The following is a 20,747-nucleotide window of genomic DNA, read 5'->3' as shown; positions in this document are numbered from 1 at the left end:
TAATCACACGCATTGCCCGTGTTTGGTTTCAGCCATTAATTTTCTAATTGAGAGTTAACTTTAGACAACCTATTCATTTTTAGATACATTAAGGGGAGGGAGGATAAGAAGAATTATCCTAAATAGTCGCCTACCTAATTTCTTAAATTAAAAATAACCGGCGAATATATAATATATGTAAAATTCATGTATAATATATAATCTATGTATATTGGCTAGAAAAAATAAACAATGAATATGGACGGCTATTTGTATAACAATATTCCCATTAAGAATTAACCCAAATAGCCGCCTACCTAACCGCTTAAACTAAAAATAGCCAGTGGAGGTATAGTGTATGCATAATTTATGTATTATATATGTATAATCTATATATATGGCTAGAAAAAGTAAACAATAAATATGGCCGGCTATTTGTGTAGATCCCCGTTAAAAACTCGAATTCAGACATATAGATACTTTAATTTTTATAAAAATAATTTACATATTAAAAACTACATAAAAAAGTATTAGTATAAGTTATAATAATTAAAACAAATTAAGAATAGTGTGATTAAAGAAGACTCTGGAAACAGTAATATTACTACATAATAAATTGAAACAGATAATCATACCGGAATTTTATCTATAAAAGGGCATAGCCACCAATAGTTGGATTCACCAATTCAATAAGCTTAGAGAGAGAGAGAGAGAGAGAGAGAGAGGGGATAATTGAAAGTTTTAAAAGTAGTCCAAAAATGGAAGGTGAAAAGGAAAGGATTAAAATGGCAAGTGATAAGTACAGGAAATTCCTGCATGAAGAACAAGCTGCTACTGCAGGAAGCATCCATTGGAGACATGGTGGCCCTCCCATTTATGACGCTGTTAATCATCTCTTTGAACAAGGAAGAACCAAGGTTTGTATTACTCTTTCATTTAATCTTTTTTTTGTTAAATTTAAACTCCTCACTTTACCTTAACAAAAAACGTTTATGACTACATTAATATTATGTCATGTTTAATTAAAACCATAAGAATCAAGAGTCTTTACTCTTTCTTTTTTTAAAATTTGAGTCGAATCAAATTGATTCATATAAATTAGAATGGAAGTAAGTAATATTTATCATCTTTGTTGACAATACTATTTGTTTTGTTTATGGTTCCATATATAAATATATGGTTTTGAAGGTATGGGCAGAAGGGTCTCTGGAAGAAACAGTTCAAAATGCTATAAAATCATGGGAAATGGAGCTTTCTCACAAGACTCGCGTTAAGGACTTTAGGACCATTAACCCTGAAAAATTCAAACTCTTTGTTAATGGTAAGGCTTACAAAAACAAACGTTTCTTTCTGCTTAAATGGAATCATTCATATCTCAGTCCATTAACGGCAAGTTTGATAATCAGTCAAAGTGCTTATAAGCTAAAATATGCATTAAGAGGGTGTTTGGCTAAGTTTATAAGCTAGTCAAACTGCCTTATAAGCACATTTTGGCTTATCTACACGTTTGGTAAACACTCAAAGTGCTTATTAGCCAAGTGCTTATAAGTTAAAATTAGCCATAAGTCATAAGCTGGTCACCCCAACTTATGATTTTTCACCTTATAAGCACTTTTATTTTGACCAACATTTTTACTAGTTTATTCTTAATAATATTTTCTAATTCACAAAATACTTTTCCCAAAATAAATTTCTTGACTTTTTCTTCATTCCATATTCGTTATTAATTCTTTTCTTTACAAAAAAAATTATAATTTATAATCTTTTGAAAAAAATTCAAGGGTATTTTTGTCATTTTAACAAAAGAATAGCTTATCAGCACTTTTTAATCAAACACATCAACTGTATATTATTAGTTTCAGCACTTCTATCCAAACACGTAAATACTTATTTTAAAAATCAGTTTCAGCACTTAAAAAAACTTTTCAACACTACAAACCTATCAGCTATTTACAATCAGCTAATCCAAACGGGCTCTAAGTCATAAGTTGGGGTAATCAGCAGTCACTCCCAACTTATGGCTTTTAAGCTTATAAGCACTTTTAATTTGACCAAGGCTTTTAGTCTTAATAATATTTTTTAATTTACAAAATATTTTTCCCAAAATAAATTTTCTAAATTTCTCTTAATTCCATAATGGTTGTTCAGCTTCTTTACAAAGAAATTTTTAATTTATAATATTTTATAAAGTTTTAAGGGTATTCTAATCTTTTTAACAAAAGAACAGTTTATCCATCAACTGTTTGTTATCAGTTTCAGCACTTAAAAATACACTTCAACCTTGTCAACTATTAATAATCAGCTGACCCAAACGGGCTCTAAGTGTATTTTTTTTATAATTGCTTATTTTCTTTTAATAAATCTAAATCATTCAAAACAAATTAAACGTTCTCTTAAAGATTTATGTGAATGTGACTGATACTCCAAGATACTCTTCATATATCTATATTTTAAATCTTTTTAATAAAAATCAAGAAAATTTGCATGTTAAAAAGGTATAGAAGGTTTGATTTATATATTGGCGATGGAGTGAACAGGAAGAGAGGGACTATCAGCAGAAGAGACACTAAAAGTGGGAAGTTACAATGCTTTACTAAAGAGTTCAGTGCCAGAGGAATTCAAATACTACAAAGCAGATGAAGAGAGCTTTGAATCTTCTCACGATGCTTTTCGATCAGCTTTTCCAAGAGGATTCGCTTGGGAAGTGATAAACGTATATACAGGTCCTCCTGTTGTGACTTTCAAATTCAGACATTGGGGTTTCTTTGAAGGACCTTTTAAAGGACATGCCCCTACTCGTGAGATGGTCCAGTTTTATGGCGTTGGAATAATGAAGGTCCTTTCCTTTTTATTTTATTTGGCAGAAATTTTAAGAGAATATTTTTGGAGTTTCCTCTTCTTCTTCTTCTTGGAGTAGAAGCAGAAGGCAGTATATATATATCTTCTTGTTAGAAATAGAAGCATAATAAGTACGTAACAACTATGTTTTGACTAATTGGACTTCTTATCCTTCCACTTCTTGTTCGCTGTTATTATTGGGAGGAGAAAATTAGATGAAGCACAATTCTTCAAAAAAGCTCTAAAAGGAATGACATTGTTAAGTTTAGCCCCCAAGACTGTTTAGTAGTAAGAATTAGCACTTTAATCTTAGCTAGGCCCAAGCCTAACCAATATTTTAGCTGTGGGGAGAGTAGAGAGGCGAGCCCATACTTCTTAGATTCAAACCCGGAAGCTCAACAGGAATTTCTCCAACTTTTTTTATTTTATAGTATATAAGAAAAAAAGATAGTATTAAGTTGTTCACTACTGTTATATAAAACTTGTCGATTTAACTAGTTGTTTTTCCTATGTTGGCAGGTAGATGAATCTCTAAGAGCAGAGGATGTTGAGATATACTATGATCCAGCACAACTGTTCGCTGGACTACTTAAGGGACCACCAATTTCTGAGTCTAACATTGAGCAACAGGGCAATAATGATAAAACCACCACTCAACACTGCCCATACCAGAACTAATTATGTCTAATTTCAATTCCTCTCTGCATATTACTATACAACACTTGGTACTGTCCTTATTATCTAATAAATTTTATGCATAATTAGCTCTTTCTGTTTTTTTAGGTCATATTATGATATGATGACTGTCTTTTCATCCTACTCAACGCATTCTCAAATACAAAAATTCTCGAGCCATCAGGATTATGGCCAATGAGAACAAGCAATATTAAATTATCTTATCTGTTAGCTTCTAGAAAAAACTTACTCATTATAAAGTGTTTGCACCAAACCAACAAATGATAACGTCTTGCATATATGTTACTCAAGAAAGAAAGAAAAAAGAATGCAATCATATTATGTTATAAAAAATCCTGATCCACTCTTGTACGAGTTTTAACTGCTAGAACTAGCTGCAGATACAAATTTATCGACTCCTACTAGTCTATGATACAACAAGACAAAATTATATCTTGTAAATTTTTTCCTAACCTTTTGGAGAAATCATTATAGAAAATTACAAATTAATAACATCACCAGAGAATTCTTTTCCTCGGGTTCCAAATTAGATAAATAGACCGCCACAGCGAGATTCAACCATTGGGTCAATCCCTTGGCGGCTTTCATCAACCAGAGCTGAAGTCAACATTTCTGTGCAGAATTGGTCATCTGGTTTGAGCCACAAAGCCTGTTTGGAAAACGGAAAAATAGACAATAAATATTGAATTGTGCAAAATATAGGTAAAACTTTTCAAAAGAAAAATCAATATTTTCCATTTCAGTAATTTCCTTCATGTTTTAGTTAAAATGAATCTTTAGGGATAAAACCATATCCTTCTCAAAATGAGGATATTTACATTAAGTAGAAAACCCACCTTGTGGTAGTATGTAATAGCTGCAGTGTAATTGTTCTGCACAATAGCAAGAGAAACATATCAAAGCCTGGTTTTGTTAATCTGTGCAATCAGAGATTTCCTTTTCAGGGATGTATTACCTGAAGGTGATAAGTGTATGCAAGACCTGCATAAGTACTTAAACTTCTCGTAGACAACGCAAGGGCTCTCTCATAATATGTAATTGCTTCGTTGTACCTCCTGAAAGAAAGTTATGCTTAATGTTACCCACACTGAAACCATTGTACTTTTAGAGGCGAAAGTAGAATTTAAACTTGATGGGTTCGACTTGTAAAGTTCTTAACACGGAACTCATTGGACTTTTAAAACTTATGGGTTCAAAAGTTACTGTTCGTTAAATTTTCAATGATTTTTCATTAAAATATTTCGTGTCAAAATATTGGGTACAGTTGAACCAATTAAATAAAGGATAGAATCTGCTTGGCTGGGCAAATTTGACACCCGTAATATTAATTCCCAAAAGGAGGGGCACATAGTCAATGATCTAAGGAACTACAAGTTCTCTCAATCAATTCGGAGCATCATCCATATAACAACTCCATTCCATGCTTTTTCGAAGCAAAAAAGTAGTAATCATATTGCTGGTGAAGCCGTTCAGATTTCTCCGGCTGGTAAACTCATTAGCACATTAACCAAAACAAGTTGAATTATTAACATTTTGAAGAACTTTTAGAAATATCTATACAAATCTCATCCAAGAATAGTATGATTAGCAATCCTGAAAAACATGTAACCTCATTATCTATGTCATTTTGGATCTAACCAGGAGAACAAATGGCCACCAAACTACAACTTGTACATATAAAACTAATAGTAGCATAAGTCACTTACTTTAATTTTCTGAGGGAATGAGCCAGATTGATTACAGTTGATTCCCACATCTCACTTAAGGAAGATGGAATGTGAGCCAATGTTTTCTCAAACCACCGCACTGCTTTCTTATACCTGAAAGAGTTTGAAGAGAGAAATAAATGCAATGCTGGCAAAAATGTATAAGAATATAACACGAGAAAGATAACCAGATGCTTTGGTAAAAATGGGCAAGATACTCGAGGCTACTAGGTTGAACAAGACTTCAGAATGAAATAACCCATAATTTCCAAAACATGAACAGTTAGAGGTCAAAACATAATATACATGTTTTATCACTATTAGAGGATAAATGAAAAGAAAAACAATTATGCAGCTGTTTCAAAAGTTAGGTTATGCAATTAAATCATAAACGCTGCAAGTTTCACAAGAGTAAGGATCCTTACTCCTTCATGTGATAAGCAACAACTCCAAGTTCATTATATACAAGTGGATCTGAGGGGCATATTGACTTGGCCTGCATAAAAAACTAAAGCGGAACACTATCAGCACTTTATAAAGGGAACTCCAGACAATCAAATGTGAAATAAACTTCTGGGTAAATAACCAGCTCGCATCCTCGTGCAGACGGGGAGAAGCAGAATATTTGTTCTCACAACTAAAGCATGACAAAGAATTGATCATTGGAAGCCACGAACTATGTATAGTCACCTGCTCAGCCAGTTTAAAGCTGTGAGTTCGCATATATTCCATTCCAATGTACAAAGTAGGCAAATGGTACCTGGACAAGAAAATTTAAGGATTCAACCTGTCAAGGAAATACATATATCCTATAAGTAATATCCTATGTTGCTCGGATACGGGTGCAAGTATCCAACATGGGTGTGGATCTAGAGTTCAAATACATCATCACATAAATTTTAGAAATCAGGGGTACGGACAAGCACATTATTTTGTTTAAAAATGACTTCTAGTTTTAGTCCACAATGTAAATTAACCCGATTTCTATTTAGTTCAGTTAAATGACTAAAGAATATTATGTAATAATGACCTTATTTTTTGTTTTATCTTTAATAATATTCAGAGTTTACTGTTACTACTCAACTTCATTGACGGGTGCAATGCTACTCTAGTGTGCAAAGTACAAAATTATCTCCATAAAAAATCAGTCTTTCTTCTGCATTCATTCCTCTTCTTTTTCTTTTTTTTTTTCTCTTTTTCATTTTCTTTTCAGGAGTTGGGTTTCAATCTAGACACCTCATTTTACAGCTGCAGCTTTAACAGTTGAGCACACTCAAGATGCAAGTCAGATTTATATAATTTCCCTAATCTTCAATAACTATGCAGTGTTAATATGTCATGATAGCACCGGCTCCATTAAGATTATCTGTTAAGTGTTAACATGCTGAAATTCATTTAGTCCAACTTCATGGAATTCAGTGTCTTCTTATGGCAGTCAATTTTTGGTGTCAGCTCTAAGTCGCAAAGGTACAAACTATCCATGAGGTGGAAGAGTATTATTTACTATGGATGAAACAATTAACACAAGATAGAAGTTCATAACGTGTTGAGCTCAAAGTTGAAGTCTATCAGAAAATTTGAGAATATTACGTCCTCCACGGCTTGGATAATACAAAATTTTGAAGCAAAATTAGGATTTACCCAGGAAATAATCTAGCAGCAGTACGGTAAGCTGACATTGCTTGGTCTCCTTCTTCTTGAGCTGCATAAGCATTTCCATAGCCTATCCAAGCTGAAGCAAATGTTCCATCCAAGCTTGTTGACTTACTGCCAAATATCAAAATTCAGAAAACAAAAAGAGACCTTCAACGAATGATAGAAATGTGGATGATTTATTTGTGAGCTACATTAGTATTTTCGAAATAACAAGACATATGAGATAGCATTTAGCTCTCAAAGCTTAAGAACTTGCACAATAGCTAAGAATATCTTTTTTATCAGGTAAAAGTGACTTGAGAATAATTTTCTAAAGGAAATCATAGTGTTTAATATCCTCAATGGAAGGACCAGTCCCAACTTCAGTGATGGAGCAGTTCAGTAGAAAATCACCACCCAAAGTAGATATTTTACAAATGAAATAGGAGACCCTGAAAACCTCAGAAGAACTGCATATGATTCAAACTTTTTGTAGAAAGTTGTTGTTCCCAGGAAACTGATATTCAGAGAAAATAATCTGGACTACTAAGGAGGGGAAAAGCCTCAATCCACCACCTTGACCCACCACCAGTGTTTTCAAAAGCAACAGCGCAAAAGGTGAGAAGACCCTTAGGACTTTAAGCGAGAAGCAAGAAGTGAAGCACAAACTTCTTCGAATTAAGCTTATAATATATTGAAGATACAAAAAATTACCTAACATATGACGATTTAGTACTTGCAATGTCAAAATTGCAATTTACATTACTAATTTCTACACCCCACATATAACATTAAAATACTAATTCCAGTAAATTAAAATTAAAATTTTAACAATCCTACAAGAATATAATTTCAACTACAAAATCTATTTTTAATTTTCAATATTTGGCCAATTTGCAACATTGATTACATACTTCTTGGACATAGTCTCAGACTAAGTTGCTCCGACACGGCAGCTTAGGTGCCGCACTTGTGTCGACACGACACTAGTATGAGTGTGGGTATGGGATCCGTACCGGATTTGGTCAAATAATTTTGGGTACTTTAACCACGACGGACGAAAAAATTCGAGACGAGATACAATTCGATTCCCAAAATCAGAACCAAAACTTTGGTAAATTTGAAGAAAATAGCATACCTTATTGAGAAAATCAATCGTTTACTTATCTACAACTTGAGAATAAAAAAGAAATCCACACTTTCCAAGCTATACGTAAGTATTCCACAAATTTCTCATAATTTAGAGATTTTTTATTTTTTTAAATTATTTTTAGCCGAATCTCCGCACCCGTATCCGTACTAGGATCCGTGTCCCCAAATATTAGCATTTACATCTCGAAGGTTCCACACCCGTGTCGAACACCCGCATCCGTGTCCGAGCAACTTAGACGATACTAATAACTAGTTTTAATAGCAAAGAGTCGTTTTATTATTGTCCTAACATTCAGCATATAGATCAAGAATTGGAGGATAGAAAATGAAATTGAGAAAATGCCTAGAAAAGGTGAATACACAATTCAGTCATCTTAAAGAAGACAAACAATAAAAAAGAAGAAAATTGGACCTGGCTTCGACTGAACCCCTAAAAGAGTAGTTTACACGTCTATACACATCCGCTAGAAATCAGAATGCACCGATAACAGGTTGTTAGAAGAAGCTGCAATGATTGGGAGATAGAAGAAATGAGCAGATTCGTACAGGTAATTGGCAATTTGGCCTGTTCTAAATCAACAGAAAGATTCGACAATCTGGAAGGAACAGGAAAATGGTGTTTTCTCTGTTAGTTCGCTACAGAACCATGACGAAAAGCAACAATCATGGAAGAAATTGGCCCTAGAAACAAATATGGAAGAGCAAAGCCCCCTTATGAAGTGCAATGTTTTACATGGTTAGTGGCACAAGAAGTATGTCTAACTCAACATAACCTACAGAGAAGAGCAGTTTTATGTAACAGGAGTGTGATGTGTGAGGAAGGCTATGAAGATTCGAGTCATCTCTTCATCCACTGGAAAGTAACTCAGCAGTTATGGAGCATTCTTCTGAACCTTTTAGAGATAACAGGGTTTTTGTTAGGAAACACAAAAGAACTACTCTGCTGGAACAGGGAAGGACTAAACAAGGATACAAGAGCAATTTGGAATACAGTCGCTGCAGCAATATGGCGGGTAATATGGAGAGAAAGAAATCAGAGAATCTTTCAAGGGAAAAAGGAGAACAAAATGAAGATATTTTTTTTCTTGATAAGTGGAGAACATAATGAAGACCAAATACAAGTGTATCTATAACTTAGCTTTTTGGCGCAAATCAAAATGTAAATGATATAGAAAGCTCGATCAATGCCTCAGTTCCTTACTAATTTTGGAGCTATTTTTATGCACACAACACTGAATAAGGTTGGTGCCAGCTTATGATTAATAAATTACTTCACACTTTAGAAAAACAAGAGAAACAAATAGGAAAAAGCATAGAATGGTAGGGATTGCTGCAAACCAGAGAAGTGAGCAAACAACAATGAAGAGAACAGTGAACTGTATCTGAAGAGTGTCCTAGTATTCAGATAGCAAATGGGACTACTTTATTCTCTTCTTTTTTTGTCCTTTTTGCATCTTACAAAGTCATTCAAAAAAGTGATTGCTAGTCCAAATCTATTTCCACTTTACTATTCAAAGCGCATCATTCCTCGAAATTCTTTTGCTTCATCCACGTGAAGCAAGGACCCCATGCTTCGCATCACTTCATGTCTTTAAGTGACAGAATAATCAATTTTAATTGCACTGCCGCCACTCAGCTTGTTAAGAGAATGTGTTTCACTAGAACTATTTACACATGTACCAAAAGAGTTCCATAAGACAGCAGAATTACAAACCCCATCTTCCAAGACTTGAAGAAAATGTTTCACCGGAAATATTGTCATGAAAAAATAAAAGGTTCCATGAGAGAGAAAGAAAGGGTAGAATTACAAATCCTCTTCTTCACCACATGATGACATAATATTCATACCTAAAATAGCGTCGTGCTTGGTCATATTTCTTGATACAATAGTAGTAGCAACCGACAGCAAACCATGAGAGAGCCCTGAATAAAAACATGATCTAGTGAGCTAATCAGATTAACCACAGGCAGTGTTAAATAACGTAAAATGTTAGTTAATGATGTAATAGCAACTTTCACCACATACAGTGGACATAGAAAATAAAGAGGACATTTTCATCAATCCAAACGAATTGATACGCCATCTCTCCTAGGTAATGGTGGCAAAATGGTTAAAAGAAAACAGTTATTCACCCATATTATCCACTAAAAAATAGGTTTGATAATGAACTTTTTAAAAACGGGTCAAGTATGGATAAGAACCATAATATCCACTTAGAAAGTGGATAACCAAGTAGATAACCAATGTATAACTAATGGGTTTAACTTTTACATTTGTAAAGCCTCAAATTGGGGGTTCCTCAAGTTTGGGAGACTTGGAATTTTCCCAAAAGTGATCATATTCAAGAAGCCATGGATAATATGGATATCCATATTATCCGCCGGTTAACCCGTTTTTATCCGTATTAAATATAGATCGGGCCGGATAATTTACACGTTTTTTACATTATCCGTTTTCGACCCGTCCATATCCGACCTGACCCGTCAGTTTGCCACCCCTACTCCCAGGCAACATTTATGCTAATTCATCCAGCAATTGGCCAAAGTCTTTTCTTGAATATGATGCAAAAACAGAAAGTGAAGGTCCCATTGCCTACATTCCGAACACAGTTATTTACTCAACTGACACCTAACCACGGAGATTGCCGTCCAATAGTTATCTATTCAACTGACACCAGTAATATGCTTGTGGGGAGCACAAGCTCACCTTTAATGAAGAATGAAACAATATATGCTGGTAGTATCTTATCAGCAATATGCATTTGTCCTTATTCAGCTATTCTGACAAAGTTAGCTGCAAGTTGTCGTAAAATCTACTCTCTAATGGAAAGTAAACTTATTGACATTAGAGCTTAGGCAAAAAATAATTCTCAAAGCGTGGATAGCTTGGTGTGGTGTTAGCACTGGATGGGATTAATTTGACCAGGCAAAGTTGTAAAAGATAAAGGGTGTTCCAGAGAAAAAAACTGGGTTTGCAGATTCCACATGAACTGGAAAGGATTCTAAGGTTGGGTGTGGGTAATAGAGTATGCAAGTTACTAAACCAGAGAACATAATGCTATCATTAATTGGTATGCCTTTCATATTCCTCAACTCCGTTATCTTGTTCGGCCATTCTGCTGAATACATACTTTTAAATATTTTACATGAGAAAAAACCACCACCCCAACACCCCGCCTTGTTTGGGTCATTTCTATCAGAGAAATACATTATCAAGGTAATGTATAGGTTAAATGTCAACAACAGATCTTTGCATGGATAATCACTTTTAACTCTGTTGACCTCGAAAAGAACTCAACCCCCAGCAAAAGAAAAAGGGCCTTTTTCACTTTTAGCCCGCGCTAGAAACTATTTACATTTGGTAGCCGAAAAAGTGTATAAAATTTGTATAATTTTTGTATATAACATACAGAATGTATATATATACAAAAAATATACATTTTTCCGCTATTATTTTGAGAGCGGCTATACAAAGTCATTTTTCCAAAAATAAAAAATAAAAAAGACTAGAATCAATTTTCCTTGATTAATAACAAGTTGTGCAAAGAAATCGTCACACAATAGTTATGCATTTTGTGAATGAAAACGAGCAATATACTTTTCAAAACTGCAAGACCAAAATATAAGCACTCACTTTTGAGGATAATCCTTCACTAAATTGCAAGCCATAAGATACAGCTCATTGGAATGCCCTAGCTCCATTGCTGCTGCCAAATGCACCAGGGTACACTTGAGATGGAATGGATCCTTTTCAAGCAATCTGTACTACATCATGTACCAAAGGATAAGAGAAAAAGGAAAAGCTCGCCAAATTTCAACCAGTGATGTAAACTACGTAACAACATACATGTGCACAGAGTAGCATAACAATCAAATAAAAAGAAAAAAGGACATGATCCCCTTTATGGTTGGTTACCAACTTACTCAGAAGTTAGTTCAAAGCATTTTTGATATTCACCGCATTGATGATAGTACTCGGCTTTGCAGGCCAAAAGATCAGTGTTGGCTTTAAGCGTACATAAAACAGATTTTTCCGACGTCTTTGTATTAGGTCCACCCTGTTCCAGCTCTCTAAATTTGGCTTCCACCACATTTTCTTTATCGTACTGGGAAGCACAGCAAAAGAAAGTATTATTCCACTAAAAAATAAATGGGTACACAAAAGCATAAAAATGAAAATAGTCTATACAACTCATAAATTATTACTGTAAAAGTTCATGTACAGATACTTCTGTCAATTTATCAACATAAAATACAAATTCGATATTCTGTACTTTCAATAGATGAGAGTAAAACATGCAATGTCAAGTGTTTATGATCCCACAAAGATGGTCATCTGGAATACAAAGTAGTCTCATAAGAAAGGCAAAATACATAAGTTGGCACCTGAACAATGGACCAAATCCCTGTTACACACTTTCTGTGGGCGAAAATAATATTACACACTCAACCTTTTAAAAGTGTGTCTAATACACACCTTTGACCAGGACTCGGCATGTGTAAAACACCACGATAGAAGCGCGTCTACCAATAAAAATACTGTATAAATATTTATTTAATGCCACGTGTCAGCAATTCCCTCATCTTCCCCACCCTTCCTCTGTCTCTCTCTTCCGCCAGCCACCCCCACCCCCAAATCCCTTTTCTTTTTCTTTCTCAAAATTATTACCCTCTTAAATATAAATATTTTGCATTAATCTCAAGCTTCCAATATCTTTCATTCTCTAGCCTCCTTTTTTATATGTTTGATTTCATTCCCACTTGATAAAATTTTGTCATCATCGCAAATTTTTCAATTAATATAGCTTTTTTTTCCTGTGAGCAATTTCGGCTACATCTATCGCGTGCATCCGCTTTTTCCTTTGATTTTGCGGTTATCTATCTCAGATTTAGGATTCTTAGCTTCTGACGTTGAAGAGGAGGCTGAATTTTTTATTCTGGAAGTTGGTGGTGATGGCGGCAGCCATGGGAATGACAAACAAAATTTTGGAAGAGAGCTATAAATGAAAATAGCCAGTTTATATTTTTGTTGATGTAAATAAGCTTCAGTAGATATGGTACCCAAGGAATTATAGAGAGAAGGCCGTTCTTATTCTATTTTCGATCTACCTTTGCCATTGTTGCGTTTTTTTTTTTGAACAATGGCCTTGTTGTGGTGATGATACGGTGGTGTGAGCCATGGCTTATTGGGATTAAATCACTTGGGCTCCTAATTTTTGGGTTGAATTGTGTGTTCTAATTTTTCAGGTGGTCCATGGAGGAGGAGACGGAGGTGGAAGAGGCGGGGTTGAAGAAGATGCGGGTATATGTGTAATTTTATATTTTCTTTTTTATTTATGTTAATGACACGTGTCACAACCTTATTGGTGCGTGACATTACCCATATTTAGGTAAAGTGATCAAGAAAAAAGCGGTGTGTCTTAGACACACTTTTAAAAGGTTGAGTGTGTGCGTAACAGGGATTTGGTCCATAGTTCGGTTGCCAACTTATGTATTTTCCCATAAGAAATGATTACCTTCTTTATCAAACAAGAATAGAACGAAGAGAGCCACCCATCTTCCGGACCAAATTGCAAACATGAGAGTAGGGTTTTCTCTGAAATTAACCAGCTAATGAATATGTCAGTTTTCATAATAATACAGTCTTCACTAAAGATTACCCAAATAATAATAATATCTTCAAAATCCAAAATTTTCAATAATAATGCCAACAATAAAGCATATTCAAAGGCGTAAAGCATAAAATGTCAACAAACATCAAGGTTTTAAATGAAAAACACAATTAAAGTGCATGCTTTAGTAAATAAAGCTGCAAACAAAAAGAATATATATGTTATTTAAAGGGAAGTTGTGAGCTGGATATGTGAGCTGGACCTCAAGGGAAGTTGACAGAACCATAAAAAAAGTCTGGAATATGGCACCTGCAAGCATTCTTTGGTGTATTTGGGTCGAAAGGAATAGTACATGTTTTGATGGATTATCAACATCAATAGGTTGCTTAAAGGCTAGATGTTTGGTTAATTTGTTTCACTGGGCTAACCTTACTACTATAAAAAACTCTAATGTTTTCTTGGACTTTGTCAGCTCTCTAGTTTTGTAGCGCTTAATTGTAAATGAGCTGTCAAACTCACTTCTTTTGTAACTTTTGCATCTTCTTGATGCCTTTAATGATATATTCCACTTACTTCATCAAAAAAAAAATATTTATAGGATAACAAAAACACAGATAATACTTATACAGTTTATGGAATTTAAAAGGCTACAGTTAAGTGAATATATAAAGTAAAAATCATATCAGTTGTTCCAAAACTATTTTAAATTTCTAATTGAGATGAAAAGATGTGGTTTTGATTTTTTAAGTTAGGTTTTGTGGCTACTTTTATACTAGATATTCATTCATAAAGTTTTCTTTAGCAATTAATATCATTTCGCCAGTTATATAATATATTGCATAATGCAGCCATCTGCAAAATCGAGCTTATAGTCAATGAGAAGCATGCCTTAGCACCTTGAAGCCTGCATAGAAGCTGCCTAAGTAACTCAGAGCAGCCAACTGTCGGCACGTACTTTCAAAGCTTAAGCATGTATTATATGAACCTTTAACAGTACTAAACAGTAATATAATGTTTGGTTCAAGAAAAGAGAACTTTCATTACTTCATAGAAACACAGACCAACAATTTTTGGAGTACCTTAGATCCACCAACTCTGTAAACAAGAGTACTTACATTGTTTACAGCATTATGATTCTGTTAACTAACTCATACAATTTCATAGTTCCAAGGAGTTCCATTTTGACCAGCAAAGGGTTCTCACCTTCATCACAAGCGAGCATGTGATTCTCTATTAGACATTCCAATGCCTGAAAAGGGAGAAATGAGCATAGATGAATTTCAGAAAACTGTCATGGAATTGAAAACATAAAAGCCTCCTACAAAGCTTCTGGATCAGAAAACACATGGATATAAGATAACCAAGTAACTTGTAGGGTTTTGCGGTATAAATTTGACTTCTAATACAATAACTGCCAAGGTTTATTCCCCACACTTTCCCAAAAAGAGGAGAAAAAACTAAGCAAGAAGCCAAGAAACATCTGACCAATACCTATAACAAAGACTTTCATGACAAATTACAGTAGAAAGAATGTGACAGCAGAACTTACATACCTCATAACACAAAGGATCAGCCTTGATAGCAGCTTTATACCTGCAAGTGTCATCAAGTTATACCATGTTAGCTCCTTCCAATGATATAAATGAAATTTAACCGCTCGACAACAATATTAGAACTAATAAAAAAAAGAAATGCAGCCCAAGACATAAGATGGAACTATAATTGCTTAACTACAAATCCAATGATGTTTCTCTTGCAATTCTGTAAACTTGAGATATAAAGCATCTCTTTCCAGCCCCCAGGGCTTTGGTCTAGTGATAGGAGTGCCATGCGTGATGTATAGGTTAGGAATTCTTGGTACAACAACAACAACAATAATAATAATAATAATAATAATGACAATGATAATAATAATAATAATAAAATAATAATAATAATGATAATGCATCTCTCTCCTTTCCTAATCAAACAGGATCTTCAAGATTCATTTGCTAACGAAATACAATGCACATTATAGCAAGGAACTGAGAGGTGAAACGATGGGATTGATGGTGATCGGGGATGCTGAATACAAGAAAGAAGATAGAGGATACAATTATGTCAAGGAGCACAGATAACATCTTCATTTTATTAGCAATCAATGAATGAAAGAAGAGAAAAAATGGAAGAGGGTGAGCTCTGCAAACAGAAGGTTCACAGGTAAGATAAGATATAGTCAAAACTTGATTCGGCATGTGAAGGATATATAAAAAAGTTAAATATTTGAGTACCAATTTTTGAAATTATTAACTCTTTCAGAATGTTATTCTTCTTTCGAGTTTCAACAAGACAACAACTACCAGAATCAGATTTAAGGAGCCTAAAGACTCACAACCTTTATCTTAAAGATCCAAAAAGTACTCTTTTAAACATCTTCATATTTTGCTTATTTGCTTTGCTAATACACACTTCGTATTTCAAATCTAATGTGGAAATTCACTTTGCATCACTCTGTCCTTTCTCTAGACAGAAGACATGATTGCCAGCCAAACTGATAACATAGCACAGAACAATCTCTCCCATTATTGACCCGGCCGTAAGCACAAGAAATTCAGGCCAAATCTGTATTTATCCAAATTAATGTCTGCGAACATCAATGTCTTTTCCCTACAAGGTAAAATAAGCCAATTCGAAATTCAAGTTTCCTGGGAAAAAAAACCTTATTATATCCAAATTATCACTAACCATAGCCGAGCCTGTGCGCGATTCTCCAAAGCTTCATATGCCTTGCCCCTCAAAAAGCATATTGCTGATAAAATCTGTCAAAGATATACATAGAGCGAATTTTGATTCTGTGGGAAAGTAGGGATTCGTAATATACTAGATTCAACCCGAAAATCCACTAGGTCAGGGAGAGGAGAAACTTACATTTATTTCGCGATCTTCACCATCCTTGTCTAAGTACATACTATTGCACTCCCTTGTGTCAGTAATATTTCCATGTTCATCCACTTTAGCATCACCCAGCATTAGAAGACATTGATCCCACTCCTTCAGCTCTTCCTAAAATTACAGAAATTTTAAAAAGAACTTTAAGCAGATTATTTTAGAACATAGTAGGATCCAACTTGTTGCACCTAACGTTTAGTCTGGTCAGTTAGGTATATGTTAGCATATGGATAAGTTCGGACTTCAGAGAATCTCTATATTTGGAGAACCCCTAATTAGTCTTGAGAGACACATGAGTATTGGAATGGAATATGGACTTTGAATAAAGTAAAGCGGATATAGATAGTTTATATCAACAACCTCAATTATATAGGGATTGAAGTTTAGTTGATTGATTTATTCATAACAAGATGTTAATCTATGGGCAGATACTAAACATTAAATCCTAACCAAATTCGTACTTAGGTGTGTGGCATGTCAGTAACTAAAAGAAGAAAGATGGTGACCTACATTCAAGGGTAACACCTTGCCTAATGTAGCTGTGTTATCAAAGGTAAAAGCGAAAAAAGAAGCGCAGAGGTATGATGGACTTTAAGCGCAAAATGCAAATAAAATATGGTCTCTAATGAAGAACAAAATAAAAACTATGCATGTAGTTCAAGCAGAATAACCACAACAAACAACAATTATATAGAAAATATTTGAAAAATGTAGTGAAATATTAATTGTTTAGAGTCTTTCTCTTCAAGACCAAGTCCGTGGACGCAAGACCTATGTTGTCCGGACTCGCCGAAAATATCGATGGGTGCATGTCGGATCCTCCAAAAATAGTGTATTTTCGAAGGATCTGACACGGGTGCGGCAACTGTTTTAGAGAGTCCACACAACATAGGGTAAAACGCATGTTTTAATGCCTTAGTGTTGCATTGAAGCAATGCCGAAACGAGGTGAAGCGCGCGATCTCTCTACACCGAATTTAATGGCTTACGCCTGCCTTAAGCAACCCGAACACCGGTAGATAGAGTGGGGCTTGCCAGGCTGGGCATACTATCATCAACCAAATTGTTGAGCTAAATATTTTAGCATTGTGCAACTGCAACTGGGGAGTGTGATAAGAAAAGGGGTCATGGGCCTAATTAGAACTCAAAAGCTAGCTCATTAGGTGAGGATTGTCCAAAACTATAGAAGGAGATAACAGCTCATTGCCACATTCCCTCAACCAATGTGGGACAATCTAATATTCTACCGCACCCAACCAATGAGGGACAATCTAACATCCTACCACACGCATGGATAACAAGGAGCATGAATAGTATAACATGGGGCCTAACAATGTGAAACACAATAACGGGGATAGATTTGGCTCTAGTACCAAGATAAGAACATGGACCTTGTACCTAACGCAATCTCAAAAACTAGCTAACAAGGTGAAGAATTATCCAAGACCATATAAAGAGACAACAACCATTCCCACAACCATTTGGGGACAATCCATCAGAGTGTGGAAATTGTTATAGGTTAAATTAATCCAGACACAGGGCGTACGCAGGATTTTGTGTAACTGGTGTCGACATTTAAAGATGTAATCAAATGAACCAATTATTGTAATGACATCCTACAAAAAACTAAAAATACAATCTGTGATATATGAATAAAACACAATTAAGTACATTACTACAATTCTACTAGAGAAATTTCATTCTTTAAAAGGAATTACAATAGTCTCGTTAGAATTAATACTAAATACTCTTTTTTCCAATTCACTTTAAAATTATTTATTGTTGCTCTAATCAGTGTTGTGAAAAGCGGGCGCTTCCTCGTTTTAAGCGAGGAAGCGAAGCGAGGCGACCCATCGAGCGCTTCTGCTATCTGAAGCGTGGCAGGTATTCAAAAGCGCTCGCTTCCCACTAAAAAGCGAGAAGCGAGAAGCGAGAAGCGAGGATGCGAAGCGATGCGTAAGAAGCGTGTGCTTCTCTATTTTAAAGGGCTGCCCACCTATTTAATTTAAAAGGATGTTCTTTTTTTAAAACATATCGACCAGCAGCAACAGAGAAAGAAAGAGGCGACTAGGGTTCAAGTTTTCTACACTTTTTAAGTCCAGGTATGTGATTTCTTCCTCCTCTTCCTCCTCCTCCTCCTCCTCCTTCTTCTTTTTCTTCTTCTTTTTCTTTTTCTTTCACTGTTTCAGCGTCCAAATAGCAGCGAAATGCCGGCGAAATTTTTTTTTCCCTTCAGTTCTTCTTTCTCATTCTTCTTCTTCATTTTCTTGCACTGTTTTTTCATTTGAAATGCTGCCCATTTTTTGCTGGAATGGCATATTGTCCTTCCTCTTATTTTTATATCCTTTATTCTTAGTTCTTATTAGTTGATGAAGAAGAAGTTGAAGAATATGACGAGCAATATAATAATGATAGTGGAATACAAGAATTTGACAATCTTGTAGAAGAATAGGATGCTCATTTTGTGCTTTAATTGATGCTACTCTTTAGTTTTTACATTGAAGTATTGAATATTGTCTATGCAGTATTTATTTTAATTTTTTTTTTTAAATTCCGCTTCACTTCAAAAAAGCGAGCGCTTTGCTTCTCGCTTTAACAAGCATCTGAGTAGTGATCGCAAGCCCTGAAATTTAACACCTGACTCAAGTTCCAATCAATCAAAATAGATATCTAAGTTTTATGTAAAAGGGCCCTTGAACCACACAATAGAAGCTTAAAATACAATTCTTTAAGCAGTATTTGAGCCCCATTTACTACTAAAGCACAACATATCCATTATCCTTCATGTGAACAAACTATAGCCCAAACTTAATTTGATGAATCACCAGTTCTGATGTTAAAGCACAAAAAGTAGCCTGTTTAACTCCATTAACATCTAGAGATTACCAGTAAAGCAATTAACCATTGAATCCCCAATAATTACCCTATATAAATAAGTGCAAAATGCTGTTCTTTCTGGTAGTTTTTAAACCCCATTTGCTACCAACACAACTTTAATCCATGTCATCTCGAGAAAGTAGAACCTAAACCTACTTTTTGTTAAATCACAACTCAGTAAGTAGCCTATCATTGCATTAACACCTATATCATGAATTCATTGTATCAAATTAAACATTAACCCAATATATACAAGTGCAAAATACACAATCTTGGAATAAAATGGGTCTAAATGGAGCCAAATAGATGTACCTCTACTCAAGTTCAATTTATGCATTGTCAGCATAAAGAATTATTTACACCATCAAGTCACTTTTACATGTTGCAGCAGCTAACTTGTCTTATTTTAAAGATCACAAATCCCACATTTTAACATGATAGTGCAAATAATTCTTCACACTGACACTGTATATAACTTAGACCCTACTCTAAATAGCAACCAGAGAATTAATTGGAATTTTATAGAGATAGTAAAATGTAGAGAAAAAGGGTAAGGCATTTACAAGGCACTTAGCGGCGAGGTAACGGAAGCGGAGGTCACGAAGGACGATTTGGGAAGCATTGAGAAGGTGGAAAGCACGGCGATAGTGTCGACCTAGATACAACGCTTGTGCTTGCATGTATATATCTGCTGGGTCAGAAGTAATTGCGGCCACTTTGTCAGCAAAGAAGATGGCTGAGGAATACAAATGTTTGCTCACGCAATCCCTCACTACACCTCTTAGCCTCTCTATTTCCTCTTCCCTCATTGTATACTTTGTAAAATCGATTATTCTTCGATAGTGAAGCGTAAAATTCAAAATTGAGTATTACTCAGATTTGTGCAGAAGAGAAATCTGAAAGAGCGGGAGGTTTTCTTGTTTGTTTCTAAAGGGGGCGGGTTTAGATGGGTTTTTGAAAATAGTTCCGGTGCCAATTCAACTCAATTTCAGCGAACCTAAATGGGTTGGTTCTGTCATTCTATAAACTTATGTGGAGTTAGGGTTTATAATTTTTTTTCTTTTTCCTGGAGTGTTTATAATTTCTGTATTACCCAAAATGGTAACAACTGAAAAGCCCTAAATGCCCTTACTTATTGTTTGTGTGTGCTAAACTTAGATGAAACAATTTCAAATCGAAAGCATGTTGGAGTACATCGTTATCCATATATTGTATACACACAATATAAAAAAATTCAAATATAGCATTAACCTGAATAAATTCAATCGAGGTATAATATTAAAGTTTTAACAAGACTACGCTCGTTAGTGGACATTTGGACATAA

At 34.8% G+C, this 20,747-nt stretch overlaps 2 protein-coding genes across 2 annotated transcripts; one reads left to right on the top strand and one right to left on the bottom strand.

The window, feature by feature from the left end:
• Nucleotides 1–659: 659 nt before the first annotated feature.
• LOC107777013 (pathogen-related protein-like) lies at nt 660–3,599 on the top strand. Its single transcript, NM_001325230.1, is given in 4 exon segments — nt 660–896; nt 1,168–1,300; nt 2,517–2,815; nt 3,337–3,599. Coding segments are annotated over 4 exon segments (750 nt in total). The 5' UTR covers nt 660–737; the 3' UTR covers nt 3,496–3,599.
• Nucleotides 3,600–3,813: 214 nt separating this feature from the next.
• LOC107777012 (anaphase-promoting complex subunit 6) lies at nt 3,814–20,439 on the bottom strand. Its single transcript, XM_016596974.2, has 16 exons — nt 19,986–20,439; nt 16,526–16,660; nt 16,343–16,416; nt 15,172–15,211; nt 14,822–14,867; nt 13,523–13,602; nt 11,931–12,112; nt 11,641–11,766; nt 9,855–9,929; nt 6,861–6,986; nt 5,910–5,979; nt 5,645–5,727; nt 5,220–5,333; nt 4,469–4,568; nt 4,350–4,385; nt 3,814–4,162 (listed from the first exon to the last, which is right to left on the bottom strand). Exons 1-16 carry the CDS (start codon nt 20,229–20,231, stop codon nt 4,040–4,042), a joined length of 1,656 nt encoding a protein of 551 aa, XP_016452460.1. The 5' UTR covers nt 20,232–20,439; the 3' UTR covers nt 3,814–4,039.
• Between the last annotated feature and the right edge of the window lie 308 nt (nt 20,440–20,747).

Source organism: Nicotiana tabacum, chromosome 21 (genome assembly GCF_000715075.1).
Source record: "Nicotiana tabacum cultivar K326 chromosome 21, ASM71507v2, whole genome shotgun sequence".
NCBI classification, from domain to species: Eukaryota; Viridiplantae; Streptophyta; class Magnoliopsida; order Solanales; family Solanaceae; genus Nicotiana; species Nicotiana tabacum.
The sequence above is the reverse complement of the archived record's forward strand: the minus strand, read 5'-3'. Positions and strand labels throughout refer to the sequence as shown.